At 32.3% G+C, this 24,894-nt stretch overlaps 1 protein-coding gene across 1 annotated transcript; it reads left to right on the top strand.

Moving 5' to 3' along the window:
• The first annotated feature begins 8,557 nt into the window (after positions 1-8,557).
• LOC109817472 (GTP-binding protein, HflX) lies at positions 8,558-24,195 on the top strand. The gene is made up of 13 exons (XM_020382719.3): positions 8,558-9,024; positions 9,108-9,247; positions 9,715-9,831; positions 19,330-19,444; positions 19,956-20,093; positions 20,320-20,415; positions 20,536-20,649; positions 21,202-21,270; positions 21,450-21,520; positions 21,635-21,728; positions 23,278-23,406; positions 23,497-23,586; positions 23,751-24,195. Exons 1-13 carry the CDS (start codon positions 8,650-8,652, stop codon positions 23,847-23,849), a joined length of 1,647 nt encoding a protein of 548 aa, XP_020238308.2. The 5' UTR covers positions 8,558-8,649; the 3' UTR covers positions 23,850-24,195.
• Positions 24,196-24,894: the final 699 nt, after the last annotated feature.

The raw sequence follows: 24,894 nt of genomic DNA, 5'->3' as shown, positions 1-24,894 counted from the left end.
TAAGATAAAATTAGAGAGATTAAAATTATAAAATTTTAATAATGTTATAAAACATTAAAAAAGAAAAGAATTAATAAATAATAGAAATAAAAAATTATTTAAATTACAATATAGAAATTCAAAAATTTAAGACAAAAAGACAAAAATATACTTAAAAAATAATTCAAATTAAAATATGGAAATTCAAATATTTTAAGTGAAAAGACAAAAATATACTTAAAAAATTACTAAAATTAAATTATTTAAATATATAATCATATTATTACAAATAAAATTAGAATATATAAAATAAAAATCAGTTAAGGGTATGATTATCTATTATTTTTTAGACAAAATCAGTTACAAGATGACGTATAACTTTATATTAAATGTGAATTTTGTAAATTCAACTGTTAAATTAAAAATATTTTACTCTTAAATCATATATACAAAATTTTATATTAATCAAAGATGATTTCTTATAAAACAAAATTAAATCTGTTGAAAAATTTATATTTTCGATGAGAAAATTTTTTGTAGGAAAAGCTATATTATTGATGAAATATTTCAGACAAATTTATATTTGTCGAAAATGTAAGAACTGGTTTTAAATTTGATATGAAAATATTATGATATTATTAGATAAGATTTTAAGTTAGTATTTTATTAATAGTTGATAATTAAAAAATAAAACAAGGATAAATACATTTTTTGAATTTTATATGTTTGATTTAAGATAACTTATAAAATAACTCTTTGGTAAAGTTATTCCGCTCAGTAACTCATGGCGTGTGTTGAAATTTATCGATCTAATTAATTGTTAAATTAAAAGTTACTAAATTTTACTAATAATTAATATAAAAAATTAATTAGTTTTGGAATAAATTATTTGTGAATTAACAATATAATTGAAACATTAATTATTTTAAATTATTTAATAAAATCTTATTGAAAATTTACTATATGATCTTAATATTTTTGTATAATTAATATCTGGTTTTACTATATGATCTTAATATTTTTGTATAACTAATATCTGATTTTAAATTTGATATGGGAATATTATATATAATTAGATAAGATTTTAAGTTAGTATTTTATTAATAGTTAATAATTAGAAGAAAAAAAACAACAAGGATAAATACATTTTTTGAATTTTATATGTTTGATTTAAGGTAAATAAATATATTAAATTAATTAATAATTTATTTAAAATATTAAAATTTAATTTATAAGTATGTATTAAATAAATATTTATAATTTTTTAAATTATATTATCATTATAAATTATAAAATAAAATAATTTAAATTATAATTTTAAATAAAAATAAGTAGACGTTAATTATAAAAGTAAGTACATATAAATAAATAATAATTAAATATATTATTATTATTAATTATTATTATTTGTAATATAAAATTATTATATATTATTATTATAGTACAAATATGAGATTGTATATTTGAGAATGACTTAAATGAATTAATTTGTACAAGTTATACTGACAACATACATATACATTTCGGTAGCTTACTCATAAGAACTTCACAGTTAAGCGTGCTTGACCTGGAGTAGTACATGGATGGGTGACCTTCTGGGAAGTTTCCCAGAAATTGCACAAGTAAGGATAAAACACACTAAACAATGAAATATCGTGAAATAGAACCCTTGAGAGGCCAAATATGAGGGTTGTTACATTAATAAATTTATTAAAATTAAAATAAATTATAATTTTCGGGTAATTTCCCACGGATTTATCCGTGGGAAATTACCGACGGATAAATCCGTGGGAAAATCCGTGGGAAAGTTACCCACGGATAAATCCGTGGGAAATTACCCACGGATAAATCCGTGGGAAATTACCCACGGATAAATCCGTGGGAAAGTTACCCACGGATTAAAATCCGTGGGAAAATTTCAGACGACCAATTTACCGACGGATTAGTGTCCGTCGGTAATCCGTCGGAAATGCCTCATTACCCACGGATTTTGGGCATTTCCCACGGATTTTTGCCGTCTGAAATACCGAATTTTCTTGTAGTGATGAGTATGTGAATGTGTGACATGCATCATATGCATTTATGTGACGGGGTACGATATGGAGTACACTGTCAGGGAAGGCCCTCCGAGTGTGAAACATCTTGGAGGAGTCCTAGGGGATAGTGCGGTTTGGAAGGCCCAATTTTGCCCGTTTGTGTGCATGGGACGTATCTTGCACGACTTCACTATCCCGACGAGACCCTAGTAATACATCCTTCTAGTTGAGAGTGCACGGTTGAGCCGACATATACACCTAGACTACTCTACGTGTATTGCTAGCGGCAATGTACCATGTGATATGTGACTGGCGCCACATGCATGCATTTGTGAGTCGAGCCCATGACATCATTGCATAATGAGTGACTATGTATGTGCTACTAATGTGTGTATGACTTGAGTTGTGCTTGATTAACGTGTATTTTGTGTGTGTTGCCTGACAGTTATTTTTACACCTGAACTTGAGTGAGATGTTTCTCACTCCCTTGTTGTTTTTTGTATGTGTTTAAATCGTGTTGCAGGTGATCATCAGCATGAGGATATTGGTGATGAGGCTTAGGCTTCAGTTGGGCATGCTCTGATAGGATATGTGACATCGGACATAGTTAGGCTCAGTTTGGAAATTCAGTTTCTTTCTTTTGTTTTGGAAAAACCTTTAACTTTATTTCTTTTGTAATTTTTGCAAGTGAATTATGAGTATATTTACGAATGTGAATTCTCTACTCTCATGTTAATGGAACCATGGTTTTATTTCAAATAACAAAAATCCTATTTGAATAAAATAAGTCGTATTCCAATAAAGTGACCTTTTATTCAAATAAAATGTCTCCAAGTTGATGATGTATTCGAATAAAAAAAAAGGCATGAACATGCATTCGAATACCAACATGCATTCAAAGGAGATCATTCCAATGGAGAGCTACATTCAAAGGGCATGCATACAAAGAAAAACCTTGTGCCATTCAAATAAAGTCATAGACATTCGAATAAACCAATACTATTCGAATAAAGTCACCAACATTCGAATAAAAATAATCTTGCTTTTATTCGAATAAAATCGCCAAGACCTTGCATTCAAATAAACTCGCTTTTATTCAAATAAAAGCACCATGACCCTTGTTCAAATAAACTTGCTTTTATTCAAATAAAAGCACCACAAAAGCACATCCTACATTTGAATAAGTTATTATTCAAATAAATGTACCTCCCATTCAAATAAAAGGAGGGTTATTCCATTTGAATAAAAAAAACTCTATTCAAATAAAACAAGTTTGTATTTAAATTAAATCTTTCAAATCAGCCAAAAAGATTAAAAACGAAGTAGATCTAAAACACCCAAGCTCAATTGATCCCAAAACAATTGATTATATAGCTAGTTACAACATAAAACTAACATATTTAAAACTTTATAAATAGATCCTTCAAACCATTCAAATCAACATAACCAAAAAAATGAAGAAAAATAAATGTAGAATAAAGCTTGTCCGGCTCAAGGCAAAGAGGTTCGAACAAATGAGTAAGGCAAACACCTTCGTAGAAATGAGAATAAAGTAGAAGAGAGAGTTAGTTGAATGTGTCTATTGTGTCATGTATTCGAAAGTTGAGTGTCGATGTGATAAATGAAAGTATGAGAGTTAATTTAGAAATAAAATTGTAAAAGTGAATGCATATGGAGAAAATCCATACTTTTTGGAGAAATTTATTGATATGGGACTCACATTTGCAAAATTCTCTTCTAACAAATTTATTTTCGAAATAAACCATCTCATCTATTTCCCTTCTTTTTGTTGGCTAACTCTCTTCTACCAGACACAGTGATAATGCGGCCAACTTTCCCAATTTAACATAGTACATCTCTGGTTCTGCATTTTGGGCTGTCGGACGTGCATGTGTTCACAGAAACTATAATTTCTAAGCTTGGGATCTTTTATCTTTACTCAAGGTAATTTCATTAGAAAACGTGTATATCTTGGATAGAACCAAACACATGTTTCATCTAACTTCGACACAGGCTAACAATTGTACAGGATGATTCTGGCATTCAACTTTGAATTATAGTATTATAGTACCGTGAGTTATTGCCAAATTCATCAAAATTAACAAAATAATTAATTTAGTTAATAATAATAAATTTGTTATATATATATATATATTAAACTTATTCTTATATTACTTCTCTTTTTTAAGAGTATATATCATATACTATTTTTCTTTTTTAATTAATACTCATCTTTTCTTCAACCATTTAGAGTGAATATTTTTTTTTAAATTATGATTAAATTATTTTATTAAATTAAGATAATACACTTTAATTAGGAATATTTTTATTTTAAAATAATTAATATATGAGACAATATGAATTAGATTTTATATAAAAAATAGATAATTGGTTTAATTTGAGTATTATAAATAGAAATATAGAATAGTATTAGTATTAATTGAGAATAATAATTTAATTTTAAACGATTAAATTAATTAAATAATACAAAAATGATAATTATTAAATATTAGAAGAAAAATATTCTCTTTGTGTATGCACATGGATAAGCTACAGTTTCTGGAGATGAACAAGATAATTATTAAATATTTTATGTAACTAGGGTTTAGGTTCACAAAATATGTACCCTAATTTAAAATAACAAACATTTGTTAAAGCATTGATATAGACATAGACTAACAATGTGGAATCACATAAAATATTCTGCATATTATTACTTTGTTTTTGGAGGCTTGTGTTTTTGTTATCAATATTGTATGTGAGTGAAGTTTTTGTTGTCATTTGTATCAAAACTTTGGTTATGCAAGGAATACAAATAATTAGGTTTAAAGTCTCACTGTTATATAGGAAATCGATTTAATAAAATACTAATCAAGATTTATTATTTTGTAAATATCTCGATCAATTTTTAAAGAACAAAAAGTTGTACTACAACTATAAGTGACTAGACTAAAATCAAAAAGAATTTTGTAAGCACAATTTAGTTATTCGGGCTATTAAGATAATGAATGTGTTGAAGGAGTTCGCATTAAAATCTTTATAGGAGAAACTTAATAATAACCAATATCTACATCCCAAACTTGTCAATCAATTGACCATACTTGAACATTGAATTGTATAGATTCAAAATACAAATGGGAGAAAGTCTTTATAGTTACATAAATGCCTTCGGTTAATGTACCAACTATTAAATGTGACTAGCTATGAATATGCTGTAGATTTTAAATTGGAAAGATTATTAGCTAGGAGAATGACGCCTCAAATTAGGCCAATATTTCGGAACTAAAACAGTGATTTACTTATTATAATACTCAACATTTGTTTTATGTGTTTTTATTATTTTTAAATGGAAATAAGAATGATTTTAAATTTGAAGTCAAACTAAAAATGAAAATTAAAGATGTGCATAACAAACAAGGTTAATTTAGTATTTTCCTCAAAACATTTCAATCTAATTCATATTTCATATAAAGTTGTTGAGCGGTGTAATATTAAGTAAAAGTTACATCGTTTGAACTCTCTTCATATATATCAGGAGGGTTCAAACGACACTGGTGTAACTTTTATTAAGTATTATACTGCTTAATATCTTTATATTAAATATAAATTTTGTAAATCTAACCGTTAAATTATAATTTCATATCACTTTATATGTTTATATCAAATTTTATTAAAATTGAACAATAACTTGTGGGTAATCAAAATATTTATATTTTATTATATTTTGAAATATATATATTACGTCAATTTTATTTTATAAGAGTGAAGTATCAAATCATCTTGGATTAATATAAAATTTTGTATATATAATCTAAAAGTAAAAAACTTTTAATCTAATAGTTGAATTTATAAAATTCACATTTAATATAAAGTTATTAAGTTATTGAGCGGTATAATACTTAGTAAAAATTACACCAGTGTCGTTTGAACCCTCTTCATATATATATATATAAATATTTTAATAATAACAATAAATAAATATAATCACAAAAATATTTTTTTTATTTAATATTTTAAATAAATTAATTATAAAAATTATATTTGTTTATTTATTTTAATAATAATAAATAAATATAGTGATAATAAAAATATTTTTATTTACAATTTTTAAATATATTTTTTAATTATTTTTACCAAAATCTACCAACGCTCTAATGACGAGAAGTTTAGATTAAGAATGAGATTATGGTTAATGTGATACCTAATACTCTATATATAAGTGATTGTTCTTATCTTTAGATTTAAAGATAATGTGTTGCCTGATTTTTAGGAGATATTTTTGTTAATAAGTAGAGATATTATTTTTGATAATGTGATCATTGATTTTGAAAAATCGAGAACAATTTTGTATTATATCTTGAAGATATATATTGGTCATTGAGTGAAGATAGATGTATTCTTGCAACATGTTGGGTTGGGATACTTGGGGTTTTGTCTTGTAATGTCAATGGGCTGAAGGGCCTAATATAGGCAAGCTTGTGCCTAACTTGACTCATTTAAGCTTGATTAAACAATACATTATTTTTTTAGTAATGTGTGAAATCGAAAAAAACATTAAAAGAAAGATAAATTACATGACATCTAGCCCTACTTCATGCAAAAACAAAAATTGTTGGTAGGTGCACCACGAAGTTGATTTTTGGAGGAATAATCTCAAAAAATATTATCTAAATATGAACTATCAAGTTTTTGATATTGTTAATGTCACCATGTTTATGTCTATAATAATAATAAATTTTATTTATTATTTTAAATAAAAATATTTATAAAAATTTAACTTCCATTTATCAAACAACGAAATAAAAAAACTAATGAGTTAAATATAAATAAGAGAAATTCTATGGTACCTACATTGTTTGAGAGGGTACCGGTACAGTTGTAATTATAATTTTATTTTATATTTTATATTTTTAATAATTTATTTAAATAATATTTATAATATTTTATTCTTTTTAATTTTTAAATTATTTATTCATTTTATTTTTATTTTATATATTCTAATTTTATTTGTAATAATATTATTATATATTTAAATAGTTTAATTTTAATAATTTTTTAAGTATATTTTTGTATTTTCACTTAAAATATTTGAATTTCTATATTTTAATTTGAATTATTTTTTAAGTATATTTTTGTCTTTTTGTCTTAAATTTTTAAATTTTTATATTGTAATTTTAATAATTTTATTTCTACTATTTATTAATTCTTTTCTTTTTTAATGTTTTATAACATTATTGAAATTTTATAATTTTAATCTCTATAATTTTATCTTACTTTTTATTTTATAAATATAATTTAGATTATTCATTTTATAATTAAATTAATTTTTTTTAAAATCTTTTTATAAATTTACATAAAAAATGTATTGAAACTTCCCGATCTTTGAGGGTACCGTAGTAACTCCGTATAAATAATTAATGTATTATTTACACACCCTCCAAATTCAATTCTTAATCAAACTATACTGTAATTTAACCTGAATGTTTAGCACACTTGAAATTTGTACAAAGCTAATTCTCTCTTTTAAAAAAAGAAGAAGCTAAATCTCTTTTAAAAAAAACACATACGCTTAATAAGAATTATAATCGAAGCTGGATAACGTATACTAGGCGTGAGCAGAAATTTCGGCCCCAACCGAATTCGAAGTCTCCGTAGGTGAGTTTTTTGAGTGCGGCCAGTTTTTGACGGTTTTTTCCGGTTTTTCGGGTTGTTAGAGTCGGTTTGTAATGGGTTTTGTTGGTCGGGTTCGGGTTAAAAAATTTGAACCGTGGGTATCCATACCCGACCGACCCAAAACACTTAAAAGATATAATATTTATTCTTTTAAAGGTAGCAGTAGCACCGCGAGACAAGAGGAAAACCCTAAGCGCCCTTCATCCTCATCATTGAGAGTGCTTTGTTGTTGTTGTTGTTGGGGTTGTTTGGTCTTGGATGAAGAATAGTTAGGGTAGCCATGTTTGATCGATTGGTGCTGAAGGTGTGGATGGTGCGGATCAATGTCATGATGGGTGGCATAGGGTACCATTTGGGGATGGTGTGGCAAATTGTGAGGGTTTTCAACTCCTACCAAGGCAGAGAACATTCCTTTGGGTTCCATCAACAAACACCTTCAAGTCAAGTTTTGAAGCAAAAGGAAGGAACTTTGAATGAAAAGCACTTACCCTTAATCGAATAGTTGAAGAAATCGAAAAGGGTAGCGATGGAGGAGGACATGAATATGGATGAAGGAATTGTGGGAGAGAAGAAAAAAATAAAAAATAAAAATATTGGGCCCAATATGGCCCAATCCGACTAACCCGATCCAATTAATCCGAGACCCGAAAACTCGAATCCGACAAACCCGAAACACTGTTCACGATCAAAAATGGGTTTTTTTTTTTGGATCGATTTGGATTGGGCTTAATAATTTCAACCCGAATCCGTCCGAATCCGCCCCGTGCTCAGGCCTAACGTATACTCCTACTAAGCAAGATTTAGGACACGTGACAATGCCACATGTCTCAACTTAACCCATAATAATAAATTAATAATTGGAAAAAGAAAAACGGAACGCAATCCATTCTTCAAAAAATCCAAGCAAACCATTCTCCCAAGTAGAGAAGAGTAAGCATATAATCGGAGGTTGAAGAAAGAGATGAGTGCAGCATTCCTCTACGGTTCGGTTATTCACCCATCACCAGCGATTCAACAACGCTTCCACTATCCATCTCCACCAATCCCTATTCGCCCCTTTCGCCTTTCCCCTCTCACCACCACACTTGTTTCCTCAACCGTCACCACCACCACCTCCGTCCTCCACCGCGATTCCGCGCCTGAACTCGCCTCCTCCTCCGCCGACTCCGACGACGCCGTTTCGTCGCCAAACGGAGCGGTTCGGTTGGATACAGAGCCGCGCGTCGAAGAAGCGGTTCCGCCGCTCCCTGCCGAAGACAAAGGACCGAGACTTCGGAAGAAGAAAGAAGACGACGTCGTTTCCGATAACCGCTACAAGCTCCGGAACGGAAGAGAGGTTTCTCCTCTTTACTCTTCGCTCCTTATTTTCTGTTTCTCTGGTTTGGTTTCTCCGATTCTATGAGTATTTGATGCTTTCAGGTTTTCGAAGAGAAAGCGTACCTCGTTGGCGTTGAGCGCAAGAACGAGGTTCAGGACTTCGGAATAGAAGAATCTCTCAGCGAATTGGCGCAGTTGGCTGACACTGCTGGATTATTGGTTGTTGGCTCTACTTACCAGAAGTAAACCGCTTCTAATTTTATTAAACGTGGTTTTGTAGTTACTCTAACTTCATTTTACAATATGGCATAGTTTAAAAAAAAAAAGAGGAAAATAAAAAAACAGTTATGTTATTGGTGCTTCTGATTATTGACTGCATTACTCTCGAGTCTTGATGTAGTCAAAACTTGCATCTGATTATATTTGTGCAGCCTTATTTCCACGCCTGTGACCTCCACGATAAACAATATGTAGTAATTCTTTATAGTGATTGATTATATATAGTAATTTGCAAGTTGGAGATTCCACATCAACTAGTGATATAGTCAAAATAGTATATGTAAGTGGAGGACAATTTTCACCTCACAAGGTGGTTTTGTAGGATTAAGTTAGTCAAAATCCACTTTCTTATTGTATTGTTTCTTTTCTTTTCTTTTGAGATGAAATGTTGGTAGTTGACTCAATTTCTTAATTACTATAAATGGTACAGGCTTACTTCCCCAAACCCTAGGACATACATTGGCTCTGGCAAGGTTTCTGAAATTAAGAGTGCAATTCATGCATTGGATGTTGAGACTGTTATCTTTGATGATGAGCTGTCAGCTGGGTAAGGGTCCTTTTTCCTTTGTTTGACATTTATGCCATCCATATGTGTGTTTCCCATTAAGACTAATTTTTGGCCATGCCACCATTTAGTTTTCATTTATTCTGTGGGTGCTTCGTCTTGATAACCGACCATAAAAGGTAGAGAAACTTAGAAGAGCTTTTGAGAACTTCTCTACTGGAAAAAAAAACTCTTTATTTTCAGTAGAGAAACTCTCAAAATCTCTTCTAAGCTTGTATCCAAATAGACTCTAAGTATGATGTTCTTTCTGGCTTTAATTGGAGCTGTTTGGAATTAAAATCATTCTGTTCTTTCCCGTTAGACCAAGGTTGCTGTTGAGGTTAGTTTGAAAACTTGGTTTCTATTTGAAGTGACTACGATGATTTGGAACCTTTTTGATTTTTAGGATGATAGTTAGCTAGCTTAAACTAACCTGTAGATTTCTTGTTTTGTCATTTATTCTTTTATAGGTCCAAACTGTTCTGCTCTACATTGCCTTATTATCTTTTGATAAATGACAGTGGAAGGGCTAATATTTAATAGGTTAAGATTAGATCTTTTCATTAGTGAATTAAGGGTTGGAGTCAATTTAATAGATTGCCTTGTGGTAGGGAATATCAATTTTGCAGGCTGGTGAAAAGGTATAAAGCAGTCAATTGTGGCCGTTTGGGGCAGTGAGTTTACCTGCAAAATTAGGATTTGGGGATTGATTAGTTCTTGGGTAACATCAATCAAGGAATACTAGGTTTTGACAGTGTAAGGTTAATTTTAGTTGTTAGGTCGGCATAGAAAATCAAGAAACAAAAAAGTAGCTGGAAAAAAGAAAAAAAATGATTCAATCTAAGAAACCTTGATTAGATTAAAGGTTATGGAAGTGGTAATTAAAGATTATATGGTGGGTGCACACTACTAAGGATAAAGCAAAACTTGGGCAAACGATTCTGAATGATTCCAATATCTGGCCTTTCGTTGAAGGAGATAGGCCCACTCTCTAGTAGGAAATTAGAAAAAATAAAAGATAGAGCAATTCATAATCTCTATGAAGTACACGGACCTCCCCGTGAAGAGACAGGATTCCTTAGCATTTGTTTTCATGCAAGTAAATGAAGGGAGGGAGGGAATGCGAAGGTCTTATTTGAGAGATTCCTAAAATGAGTGGAGGAAAACAAGGCATTGTAAGACTTCAAAACCTCATTCATTTTTTTATGAACATTTTGATGTTTACCATTTAATTGAGCCCAATGCCTTTTGTGATCCATATCGACAACCTGACCTAGTAGGATAAGGCTTTTGTTATTGTTTGAACTTCACCAATTTGGTGGATTTTAAAAATCCAGACAATGGAAGGAAACTTATTACATAACCTCCCAATCTCTTCCTTCCTATTCCTCTTTGTTCTCTTTTGATTATTTTCCTTGTACTTCTCTAAACTCTCAAACTTTTCCTCTAGTGTTCTTGTCTTGCTAATTGCTGTTAATGACTTTATACCGATTTTTTTTACTATTTTCAACTATACTGGCCCATAATTATGAGATTTATTTTTCCTAGACAGAAATTAATCAATTGACTTTGTTAATATCTAGACTATGACTATTAATCCACTTAATTAGCAAATAATAAATATTATTCTGCATCAGAAATCTGGACAACACGCTTTGAGTCCCCTAGGCATCTTCTTGATTGCATCATACTCATACAACTAAGAACAGAGCTATTTGCTGCTATTAATCATAAATATGCAATCTCCTAAAAGAGATCATTACTAGGGTTTAAGTATACCTCCTTTTTCCTACAATTATTTGCATGATAGAATTCTGATATTATAAGGTTTGAGACTTCTTCTACTAAAACCATGAAGGAAATTTGAAAATTAAATAAAAGTGAAAAACTCTATCTCTTGCATAAACCCAAGCTCAATTACAACCCATAATTTGAAAAAAATAACTTACAATACAACGTACTACTGCTAGGTATGGAAATACTGATTTATGAAAGTAACTTCTTACTAGTTAACAACCTTAATTAATTATGATCTAGTAAAATGTTTGAAATACTAAGAAAAGCCCCAAAATCAAAACTATGCCCATAAAACTGACATTTTGATGTTGAAGCTTATGATTTATTGTTACTAGTACATCCTGCATGCTTAAACTAACGCAGATAATTGATATAAGGTTTAATATGTCTGTTGTCCTTGAACTTTTTGGGTTTTTTTTTTTTAAATAACTCCCTAAACTATAAAAAATTATAGTTGAGTCTTAATTTTTAAAATTTTTGTAATTAGGTTCCTGGAGTTAATGGTTCATTACCTCGTTTACAGACCATTAACTTATGTCCTGAGACCTAATTACAAAATTGAAAAAGATTAGGGCCTAGTTAAAAAACTTTAAAATTATTCAATATAAAAAATGTGTTAAAATTCTTTTTTATTTTGAAATAATGGGAGAATAAAATTTTCCAAAATAATTTCCATCTGTTTTAAGCAAAGGCTCCTTATGCTCAATCTTGTCTCGCTTAAGCAACCAAGTTGGTTTGCTTAAGTGAGCTTGTCATGCTCAGCTTATTTCACGCTCTTGCTGGCCTTAGCTCCTTCCTTCTTCCCTGTATCTCAAAAACTAACAAAAAGGTAAAGATGTCAAAATAAGCCAAACCTTGTAGGTTAACCCAGCTCACCATGGTCCGGCTTGGGCCGGGATAGAAAAATTTTATATTGATTTTGGCTAAATTCCAACCCGGCTCACTTAACCTGCGAGCCAAATGGGTTTGATTTAAAGTAAGTCAGGTTGGCCCGTTTAACCCATTTCAATTAAAAAATAATTCTTTTTGCTAATGTAGTTGTCATTGGAAATTTTGATTGATACTTTCTTTTATATTTGCATTTGAATCTGTTCAGGCCGCAAAAAGTTTCTCGTGACTAGAGCACTAACGTACAAAATTTCTCTCTCTCTCTCTCTCTCTCTGGTGTTGTTGCTCTGATAAATTGTGTGTCTTTCTAGGGTTTTTGCCTGCCTATTTAACCTAATTTTTCACTGTTATCTTTGATATCCTTTTTTCCTGTATTTGCGGCATATCCTTTTAGGATCGTATCAACGTGCATCTTGTATGCTTGATATCTCGTATTTTTGTCTTATCTTTTTATCCAAGATAATCCTTTTTATCGCAATCTAAGTAGATCGCGTATCTGTATAAATCTCAGTTCTGAGGTGATCTACTAAGACGAATAAGCTAAAGAGCAACTCGGTTTCAAACCATTATGAGCTCGGCTGGGATTTCTTAACAACCCTTAAAGGTGATAAGCTCGTCCCAAAACCTAGATCTACTCTAGAAGAGGTTCTGAATTCTTGTAGCTTGTTAAATCGGTATGGGCCCCAGGGAATGTTAAACGAGCTCGATTGTCGAGTTATGAAGGAATATCTTAGTCTGACAGTTAGATACTTTTTAAGTAGAACTCATAAGCCAGGTTGGATCTAGGCCGAGGAGGGTATACAACCCCGGGACCCCTTAGTCTTAAGCTTAACGAGGCATAAAGACTATCGAGTTCAAACTCTGACCTCTACAACTTATTAGGGTTTAGGTTATCGAGCTATGAGTATGAAGAGACATCTCAGTCTGGCACTTGGATACTTACTTAGTAGATCCCATAAGCCAGGTCGGATCCAGATCGAGGAGGGTACAAAATCAATGATAGACTTGATTACTTGACATTAAAAGTTGTAACTCTTTATTTTCCTTATTAAAATCAGGAACATGTAATTTTTTTTTTGTTTTTTGTTTTTTATTTTAAAAAAATTGGTGAGCCAACCCACCTAATCCAACATGTTGTGGGTTGAGCCGGGTTAGGATTTTCCTAACTCAATAGAAAGTGAGTTGGGTTGGGCTGATCCATTTAAAACACCAACTAGTGGGAAGTCAACCGTGTGAGTTGGGTTGGCTCACTTTGACACCTTTAACAAAATGCATAAAAAAACACCTAAAACTTAAATAAATCTATTGATTAAATAGGACTAAATTAAAATACTTTTTTTTTTTTTTATAGAGACAAGGCTGTAAAGCATAAGATATGCTTGATAATTGTCTAAATTGAGTAAAACATATTGACAATTTGACATATGTTTGGCAATTATTAGCTGTCAAAGTTGGCCTGATCCATTGGCTTGGTGGGTTAGTTCAAAACAGGTCAATTTGGGTCGTGAAAAAGCTGGTAGTTAAAAGTTACCAAGCCTATTTGGCTTGATACATATATATTATTTTTTTTTTATATTTTTTTATATAATAAGTATATAAAGTTATGCAAAAGAAAAAATAAAATGTGTTAAATTGGTCATGGCTTTCAAGCCATACGGGCCAAAATATTTGTACCCTATATAAAAATTGGCTTGATCTACTTTTCAAACTTTGGCATGTCAAACCAGTTTGGGGGTTAAGCGGCTCATTTTGACAACACTACTAAAAATACAACTCTGTCCTTGAATATTTCTTATATAATTTGTTATATATATGCATTATTGTATCGAGTGACCTAATGGTTCTTTTAAGTTCTAGGACAGAGAAGAATCTTGGAAGGAGATTTATAAGGTGTGCAAATTATAGGGCATGTCTCACATTACTAAGTTTTATTTTCTTGAACATTTTGAGTTTTCTTAAATGGGTTTTGAAATTATAAAATTTGTTATTCAGTTAATTTGTTTTCTTCCAATTTTTGTAATTAGGTCCCTAGGATCACAATGTAATAAAGAATATTCTGTCAAAGTTAACAGTTTGTAAATAGACCATTAACCCCATGGACTTAATTACAAAATTTGGAAAAGATTAAGGACTAATTTTATTATTATTATTCATACATATTACATTTTCCTTATACCTATTTGTAACAATCTAATCTTCTAAAATAAGGAAATAAGGAAAAATATTCTGAAAAATATCCTAGAAGATTCTATAGATATTTTCTCTAATTAGGAAGATTTTTTCTCTAATTACAACACTCCCCCTCAAGTTGGTAAATGAATATCAATCATTCCCAACTTGCCTACAAGATCTTGAAATCTACCCGGAGGGAGCCCTTTTGTAAAAATATCTAGTATCTGAAGTTCTGTAGGAACATGAGTTGTAATTACAAAGCCTCTGTCTAGATTATCTTTGATGAAATGTCTGTCAATCTCAATATGTTTGGTCCTATCATGTTGTACTGGATTATGAGCAATGCTCATGGCAGACTTATTGTCACAGTATAGTTGCACGGGGTTGTCCACCTTGATTTTAAGGTCATCCAAAATGATTTTCATCCAGAGTCCTTCACACATTCCTTGAGCAAGGGCTCGGAATTCAGCTTCTGCACTAGAACGAGATACTCTATCTCTATCTTGCTTTTTGCTCCTCCACGTTACGAGACTATCTCCAAGAAACATACAATACCCAGAAATAGATTTTCTGTCAGTAATAGAACCTGCATAGTCAGCATCAGTATATATTTTCATAGTCAATGTATCTTCCCTTTTGAACAATAACCCCTTTCCTGGACTTGACTTCAAGTACTGGAGAATTTTGTCAACTGCTTGCATGTGTCTCTCTCTTGGATCATGCATAAATTGGCTCACAACACTAACTGCATAAGCAATATCTGGTCTTGTGTGTGATAGATAAATCAATTTCCCTACCAATCTCTGATATTGGGCCTTCTCTACAGGAGCACTTTCTTCACTTCCAATTCTGTGATTTTGTTCTATAGGAACTGTTGAGGTTCTACATCCCAGCTTCCCTGTTTCTTTGAGGAGATCAAGTACATATTTCCTTTGGGAGATGAAAATTCCATTTTTGGAATAAGCAACCTCTATTCCAAGAAAATACTTGAGTTTTCCTAGGTCTTTCATTTCAAATTGGGCTGCCAATTTTTCTTTTAATGCCAATTTTTCTGTTTCATCATCTCCTGCAATAATCATATCATCCACATAGACAAGCAATAGAGTGAGTTTACCTGTAGAAGAGTGTTTTATGAATAGAGTATGATCTCCTTGGCTTTGTCTATATCCCAAGGAAACCATTACTTTTGTAAATCTTCCAAACCATGCTCTAGGGGATTGCTTAAGACCATACAATGCTTTCTTTAGGAGGCATACCTTGTTTCTTTCATTTTTCACTTCAAAACCTGGGGGAATCTCCATGTACACTTCCTCTTCTAGATTTCCATGAAGAAAGGCATTCTTCACATCCAACTGGTGTAAGTCCCAACCAAAATGAGCAGCCAAAGCGAGAACAACTCGAACTGTATTCATCTTTGCCACTGGGGCAAACGTCTCCTCATAGTCAATCCCATAAGTTTGGGTATAGCCTTTTTCCACCAATCTAGCTTTATATCTTTCTATTGTCCCATCTGCCTTATGTTTCACTGTGAATATCCATCTACACCCTACTGCCTTCTTGTCTCTTGGCTTATCAACAATCTCCCAAGTTGAATTTTTTTCTAATGCATTCATCTCTTCTTTCATGGCTTGAGTCCAATGTTCAAGTTTCATGGCCTCTTGGATTGAGGTAGGAATTTCTGTGGCATCAATGGCAACAATAAAGCTTCTGTGCTTATCAGAGAGATTGTTAGTGCAAACATACTGAGAAATAGGATATTTAGCACATGATCTTCTTTCCTTTCTCAATGCAATGGGTAAGTCCTCAGTAATACTTACCTCCTCACTGTTATCTTCAGGGATCCTCACCTCTGGATTAGACAATTTTTCTTGCTCGAGAGTCGAAGTGGGTTGTTTTCTTCTTTCATATTTTTTGCCAAAAAATTTGTCTTCCTCTTCTTCCGCTTCTTCCTCATTGTGAACCATGGTAGTTTCATTGCTTAGATCTTGGGCATCTTGCAAAGACAAATATGGTAATGACAAGAAGGAAAGCTCCTCCACTTCAAGTGCTTTCTCCCCCTGAAGTGGTGGACTGGCATAAAAGGATTGTGTTTCTTGAAAGGTGACATCCATGGTGATAAAGACGCGACGACTCTGAGGATGATAACATTTGTACCCTTTTTTATTAGAAGGATACCCAATAAAGACACATTTAAGAGCTTTGGGATCTAATTTACTACGATTAGGATGATGAGAGTGAACAAAAACAGTACATCCAAAGACTCGACTAGGTAGACTCGATATTAGAGGGCAAGAGGGAACAAAAGACAATAGAGACTCTATAGGACTAATGCCATTTAAGATACGGGTGGATAACCTGTTGATGAGATATGTGGCGGTTAACACAGCTTCTCCCCAGTAATTTTTTGGAACAGACATTTGAAAAAGAAGAGCTCTAGTTACTTCTAGAAGATGACGATTCTTTCTTTCTGCAACCCCGTTTTGTTGAGGGTGTTTACACATGTTAGTTCATGAACAATACCATTATGAGACAAAAAATTAAGAAATTCATGATTCACATATTCAGTACCATTATCAGACCTGATTCTTTTGATATTTTTTCCAAATTGATTTTGGACCAGACGGAAAAAATTAACAAAGATTTGGAAAACTTCTGATTTATTTTTCATAAGGTATGTCCATGTGACACGGGTACAATCGTCAATAAAGGTAACAAACCATCTAGTTCCGGAAATAGATTCTACGACAGGTCCCCAAACATCAGAGTGAATTAAATCAAATGGAGAAGTACTCTTTTTATTACTAATAGGATAGGATGCACGATGGTGTTTTGACAATTGAAAAATATCACAATTAAAAGACTCAATAGACTCCTTAGTAAACAAATGAGGAAATAAGGATTTAAGAAGGTTGAATGAAGGATGCCCAAGCCTTTTATGATGTAGCCATATTTGGGAATTTGCCCACGTTTCAGATGTAGCTTGTTGACTCATGATTTTTGTTTTGTTTTGATCATCAGATTCCAACAAATACAACCCACTCTGCTCTTTAGCAGTTAAAATTGTCTTCCCCGTAGCAAGGTCCTGAAAAACACAATGAGTTGAGAAAAATGTTACTGAACAATTTAAATCTTTTGTGAGCTTTTGCACAGAGATAAGATTATTGGCTAATTGTGGAACATGTAAAACATCCTTTAATACAATAGATGATTCCAAAATTATATTCCCAAAGCCGCATATGGGTACACCTTGACCATTCGCAACTGTAATAAGTTGTTCTCTATTCCTTTGAATATATGATTTGAAGATCATACGAAAAGGTGTCATATGATCAGTTGCTCCTGAATCAAGAATCCAAATACCTTGTGACACATGACCCACAGTATGGAGAGAACTCTTACCTTTCATGGGCTTACTTATTGATTCAATCATTCCTTTCAAACGATCTAGTTCCTCTTTAAAAGCTTTCATCTCAAAAAATTTGATGGTGGTAACTTAATGGATTGATTCGGCGACTCTGTCTGTGGCGACAACGATGAGTGGGCCGTGGAACGGACTTAGGAGGCTCCAGCGACCAGTTCTGTGGCAGCAGCGGCGAGTGGGTCTCGTCGGAGCTAGGCGCGTGGGACGTCATCGGAAAAGGAACAAAACTCAAAAACTCAGATCTACTCAAATCTGCGCCAAATGTGACGTCACCGACCCGTGGAATGGACTCAGGAGGCTCTGGCGACTCTTTCTGTGGCGGCGGCGTTGTCGAGTGGGTCTTGCCGGAGCTAGGCGCGTGGGCTACACGCACCGGCGACGGTGGTGGCGCGTGGCGGCGTATTTCCCGGAGTGAATTCTGGCGTTGTGTTCGCCGAAGTTGGGCGCACCTTTCTGCCCTATCAACGACCCCAACGGCTACGGTGGCAGCCGTAGTGGCCGGACAGCGGCGGCGGTGGCTACTGTTTGCAGCGGAAACGGAGCTCCCAAGATCGGGAGCTCTGATACCAACTTGAAAAGGAGAATAATTTTATTATTATTATTCATACATATTACATTTTCCTTATACCTATTTGTAACAATCTAATCTTCTTAAATAAGGAAATAAGGAAAAATATTCTGAAAAATATCCTAGAAGATTCTATAGATATTTTCTCTAATTAGGAAGATTTTTTCTCTAATTACAACAGTGTGCAAATTATAGGGCATGTCTCACATTACTAAGTTTTATTTTCTTGAACATTTTGAGTTTTCTTAAATGGGTTTTGAAATTATAAAATTTGTTATTCAGTTAATTTGTTTTCTTCCAATTTTTGTAATTAGGTCCCTAGGATCACAATGTAATAAAGAATATTCTGTCAAAGTTAACAGTTTGTAAATAGACCATTAACCCCATGGACTTAATTACAAAATTTGGAAAAGATTAAGGACTCAATTACAATTTTTTATAGTCTAGGAACCTATTTAAATAAACCTAAAAAGCTTTAGGAATATATTGATGTATTAAACCTTGTTATAATTGTACTCTTTTTCTTGTTTTTTGTTTTCCTTGCTTTGATTCTCAGACAACTGCTCCAACATTCATTAATTTTTTATTGTTACATTGCTGCACAAGGAATGTCACCCTGCATCTCACATAAAATTGCTGGTCCTGCTAATTTTAGGCAATTGCGCAACTTGGAAAAGATTTTTGGTGGAGATGTGAGAGTTTGTGATCGAACCGCTCTCATCCTTGATATATTTAATCAACGAGCAGCAACACATGAAGCGTCTTTACAGGCAATTATAAATTAGAAAGAGCTTTCTCCAGTATTCTTTGCTTATATTAGAGTATCATTGCCTGATCCACTCAGTTGAAATATAAATGCAACGTGGACTTTTCTGTGAGTTTCATGTTTTATATTTTTGTTAATCTCAAATCTTTAATTTTAACCATCACAAGATCATAATACAAAAATAATTATTTATTGATCGTTTACCCTAATAATTACATGATAAGTATTTTTGTTTTAAATATCATGTACAAAAAGTATTTTATATCATCAATTCATTATTAAGATGATAATATATAAAAGTCTATGGAGAAAAATTGATGTACTGTATATCTCAATTGAGACATTTTGTATGATACTAGCCACTAATTTTGCTGGAGGTACTGGTACCCTTAGAAAGCAAAAGAAACCATCAAAATCTCCAAATTATAAGTACTTGTTATTACCATAACCAGCTTTGGCAGGGATGAGAATCTTAAATCCTTCTTCTGACTATCTTAAGGCCTTTCTAACCCTAGGTTTCATTAGCACAAATGGAATATCAACTACCTCGTCTAACAAAAATGTGGACTCATCTTGAGCGTCAAGCAGGAGGAAAGGTGAAGGGAATGGGTGAAAAACAAATAGAAGTCGACAAGCGTATTTTGCGTAACCAAGTAAGCTAGCAGTCTTATACAATGGTCAAATTTATCAGCCTTTCTGTGAAAATATTCTATTTGGTTGAATCATTGTGCTTTGTACTAGTGTAATACTGGCAAGAATAGACACTATCTGAGTTGTAACCTACCTGTTACATACATTATGCATAGTTCACAGTTTTATCTGCTTTACCTCTGGAATCTTAATTTTTCCATCAAATGTCTAATGCCTGGGTTTTGGCAGATTGGTATTCTTAAAAAAGAGCTAGAATCTGTTAGGAAACACCGAAAGCAGTATCGTAATAGGCGTTTCTCAGTACCTGTGCCGGTGGTATCCTTGGTTAGTTTTTTACAATTCTATTGTGGCCATTTAATGTTTGGGTGACCTTTGCAGCTTAGACATCATGGTAATGTATGCCATATAAATGACAATTTGATAATGCTTTTGACAACATTGCAGGTTGGTTACACAAATGCTGGTAAGAGTACACTTTTGAATCAACTAACTGGAGCAGATGTTCTTGCTGAGGATAAATTATTTGCAACTTTAGATCCAACTACTAGGAGGGTACAGGTCAGTCTAAACACACTTGGAGAATTTCCTATTTTTTATATGCAAACTATTTTTTTTTATAAATTGTTTATTTCTTTCAACTATTGTGCGTGCCCTTCTTATTTGTAGTGAGATTCAGGTGCCATCTTCAACTATTTTACTAATTACTAATTACTAACTAAAGAACTAGCTAAGAGCTTATAATTTTCCTTTTCCTTGCAGCATAGCCATTTCCTATTTTTACAGTGGATAATGGCTGTGGGATGACTAAATTCATCGATTATGATTTTTTGATAAAATTTTTTTATCAAAATTTAATCCGAAAGAAAATATTTGGCACCTCTAAAGTGAGGGTATATGTAAAGTAAGGTGAGGTCTATTCACATCATTGATTTATATTAAAGTATCTTGTAAATTTAAATCACTTCAAATTAACAGTTATTAGACCCTTACTTTCTCACTTTACAGCCCTCCCTATTACAAGGAGCTAATTTCTGCAGTAAAATAAATCTTGTGTGGTTTAAATTATGATTATTGTAACATGCTGTGCTTTGCTCCTTTTCTTTCATCCAGATGAAGAATGGAAAGGAGTTCCTCCTAACTGACACTGTTGGTTTTATTCAGAAGTTACCTACTACACTAGTAAGAAAGATAACTCTCTTACAATCAATTTTTCCCTTGATGTCTGACAAAAATTATGCTTTTGAAATTTTCTATTTTTTTAAAACATGGTTTACTATCAACTTAACATGTTGAATAAGTTGAGCCCAAGAGCCCAAATTATGAAGTAATCACTGAAAACCACCTTCTGATTTCTGTAGGTTGCTGCCTTCAGAGCTACACTGGAGGAGATAGCAGAGTCATCACTCTTGGTGCATGTGGTTGACATCAGGTTATATACATACAAGTGAAACTGCTGTGAGGAACTTTATTTTTAGAGAAAAGAAAGTTAGTGAAATTAGTGGTGTTGACTTTGGATTTCGTTAATTATATTTTTGAATTGCAGTCACCCCCTGGCTGAGCAGCAGATAAATGCTGTGGACAAAGTCTTGTCAGAACTAGATGTATCATCAATTCCAAGATTGATGGTCTGGAACAAGGTATTGATGAACATTTTTGTTTCTTTTCTTGTTCTGAAATAGTCTATTGAGTTGGTCCATTTCCCTTTATCTTTGTTAATTTGTAAAGACATTAAGGTATTGGCTTGGACCTCTGCTGTCCTTTCATTTATTGGTTGGTTAGGAATTTGGTTATACGTTTTTCAAGACCTTAGCCTATTCTAGATTTACTTTATTGGTTACACATTATTGATATGGCAAGAGTGTGAGTCCTTTTCAAACCTGTTGTCAGGTCTATGTGGAATGACAAGGGTAGAACTCATTTGCTTTAACCTTATATAAGTACAACTTACCATTCTGATACTTCATGGCACTCTGTTTGATTGTTTGTATTGTAATGTTTTTGGGTTTAAGGTACTCATTTTAAATAATAAAAGATCAGACGCCATGCATTTTCATTATGGCTTCTCTAGTTCCCTGTAGCATAAATAGCAGTCAGGTCAATATAGCTTAATCATGTGACGAAGGTTACAGGCTGTCACCAAATTCAGTGTTTGCTATAATTTGGAGCAATGATTGCGAATCACAATCACTCGATCCCTCTAATTTGAGTAGATTCATTGTTGTCCTTAAACTTTCTATTGTTCAATTTACTCTTCAAATTTCTAAGCTCAATTTCAGCCCCTGGATTTTAATTATTGTAATTTAATCTTTAAACTTACCTAAATAAGTTCTTTATTTTATTTCCTTATTGATGTATTATTGTGTTTAATCAAAAGGCCTGATTATATCCTAGTTAATTCTGAATTATTTATGTTCCCTACAGAATATTAAAATTTAAAATTGTTCCAACAACCATATAATTTGGGATGTAATTGAACTTATTTATGTGGAGGACTAACTTGAAATTTTAAACAATTGAAAGCAGAGGAGTTTACTAACATTTTAATGAAATTGTTATAATTATAAAACCATTCATATATGTGCCTTTACTCAATAATTTTAGCTTTTGGTATAGTTGATTTATGATATGGTATCCATGCCTGTATGACCAAAGATCAAGTGGACAAAAGGTTGAATATGAGCACAAGGTAAGTATGTGGGTGTGGGTCAGTGCGATGTCTATGCTTCTTCTCCCAAAAGGCTCTTGGGGGCATGTTATTATAACTACAAGTAATAAAACTATTCATGTGTCTGTACCTAACAACTTAAGTTTTTAGGATAGTTGATTCATTATAACAACTAGGGGAATGTGTCGTATAAATTATCTTAGTTTTTTTTTTTTTTAATTTTTTTTATCAGCATAGCAACATCAGATACTGGGACGTAAGTGTCATGTATAACCAGAATGCTTTAAATCAATTCCAGGATTTAATGGCTTGCTTTGGTACAAAATTGGTTGTCTTTTTAAAAAAATTGCTTAATTTACAGCAATAAAATTCTTCTCTTAAAATTGGCTCAAGTATGCTATTTAAGAGGACTGAGGTCGATTTTTCCTGTCATCAACAAGCTTTACTGTGCACCCAAAATTGAACTTAGTACAGCATGAACTCCAGGTTAAACATTTGGTGTATCTGACTTCTTATTGCAGGTTGATAACGTTAGCGATCCCCTGAAACTCAGGCTAGAAGCTGAAAAAAGAGAAGATGTTGTATGCATATCTGCTTTAAGTGGTGATGGCTTACAAGAATTTTGTAATGCAGTTCAAGACAGGCTAAAGGTACAAACTTGGGACCAATCTAAATATAATTGAAAATGTACCATTTTACTATCTACATTTGCTAATCAAAATTCTATTATTCATTAACAGGATTCTATGGTTTGGGTTGAAGCTCTGGTCCCATTTGAAAATGGGGACCTTCTCAGCACCATACACCAGGTTGGAATGGTTGAGAAAACTGTAAGTATATACCGATGCCCATCAAATCTTTACTAATTAACCAATCATGGAACTGGTTTTTCCTTTCCCTTTTAAGCTGGTAGATTTACGGTGTTTATCATATCATGATTTTCCAATTGTTATTGTTGGATTTCCTTATATTTTTACTTTGAATTCTTATATAGGAATATACAGAGCAAGGGACATATATCAAGGCACATGTGCCCCTGCGTTTTGCAAGAATGCTTACACCCATGAGGCAACTGTGCGTATCCCGACCTTGAGTTCAATATATCTAATTTTGCAGCATAGCATGTACATATGTGTGTAATTATTGAAATCATGTCCGCAAGCCCTTGATGGAGATGCACTGACGCAGTGGGATGGCAATGCAAAATTTGTTTGCATTCACAGTTAGTAGCAATGCATAATTGCATATCCAATTCAGATTTGGATTCTTTCATGTATTGATAAACATGACAGGGTTATGTTGAAAAAGAAAGACAAATGGATCTTATAGCCAATCATAGTGAGTCCTTGTTTGATAAAAAAAAATGTATCTTTCTTTAACGTGATCATATCATGATACCCAACATGAGGGAATTCAAATCCATCTGATTTTTGTTTCAATTTTAAATATTGTTTAATCATTAAGACAGCATTACTCTGTAAAATCCCTAAGATAATTACTTACCAGCAAAGATTATTCAATTTGTTTTTTCTTTTTGTTACAAAGAAAAAGCGAAAAACAAAAGAGAAAGATCTCACGGCATTAGTCAGCAACAAAGAACCCATGCCCGCGGGGGCCGTATGTAAAATCCCCATACTGTCTGTCCTCTGAACTAACGCCCATCCTAGCCAAAATATCTGTGATTCTGGGAAAAATGTAAGGAAGACAGAGAAATTCGTATCCTCTAGTAATGTTTAAACCTTTCCTAATTTTATGGGTATAGATCATAGTCAATTTATTAAATCAGTTATGGGAATGGGATAAGTATATATTTACACATCTTTACTTTAATTTTTTAGGAATTTACTTGATTATGTAATTCTTGTTCTATTTTAAATTTATGCTAAACTAATTTAATTTTGTAATTATATTATGTTGATTTTTTTATATATTTTTCAAAAAAGAAAATATTTAATGAATTTCTAGACAAGTATAGGGTGGATATGGATATATTTGATATTCGGCGGGGATAGAGATGAGGATGCAAAATTCATATCCATTGAGTATGAAATGAAGATGAGAATGAGTATAGGGTATGGACATGAAGATAGAAATGGGATATTAAAACTTGCATATGTTAAACCGTTACATCCCATTTT

The sequence above is a fragment of the Cajanus cajan genome, chromosome 9 (assembly GCF_000230855.2).
Source record: "Cajanus cajan strain Asha chromosome 9, NIPB_CcT2T_4, whole genome shotgun sequence".
In the NCBI taxonomy this organism is placed as follows: domain Eukaryota; kingdom Viridiplantae; phylum Streptophyta; class Magnoliopsida; order Fabales; family Fabaceae; genus Cajanus; species Cajanus cajan.
The sequence above is the reverse complement of the archived record's forward strand: the minus strand, read 5'-3'. Positions and strand labels throughout refer to the sequence as shown.

Coding starts and splice junctions, on each gene's coding strand:
- LOC109817472 (XM_020382719.3), top strand. CDS start 8,650: ATGAGTGCAGCATTCCTCTACGGTTCGGTTATTCACCCATCACCAGCG. Junction 9,248..9,714: donor GTTGGCTCTACTTACCAGAA/GTAAACCGCTTC, acceptor TAAATGGTACAG/GCTTACTTCCCCAAACCCTA. Junction 21,729..23,277: donor GATTGATGGTCTGGAACAAG/GTATTGATGAAC, acceptor TTCTTATTGCAG/GTTGATAACGTTAGCGATCC.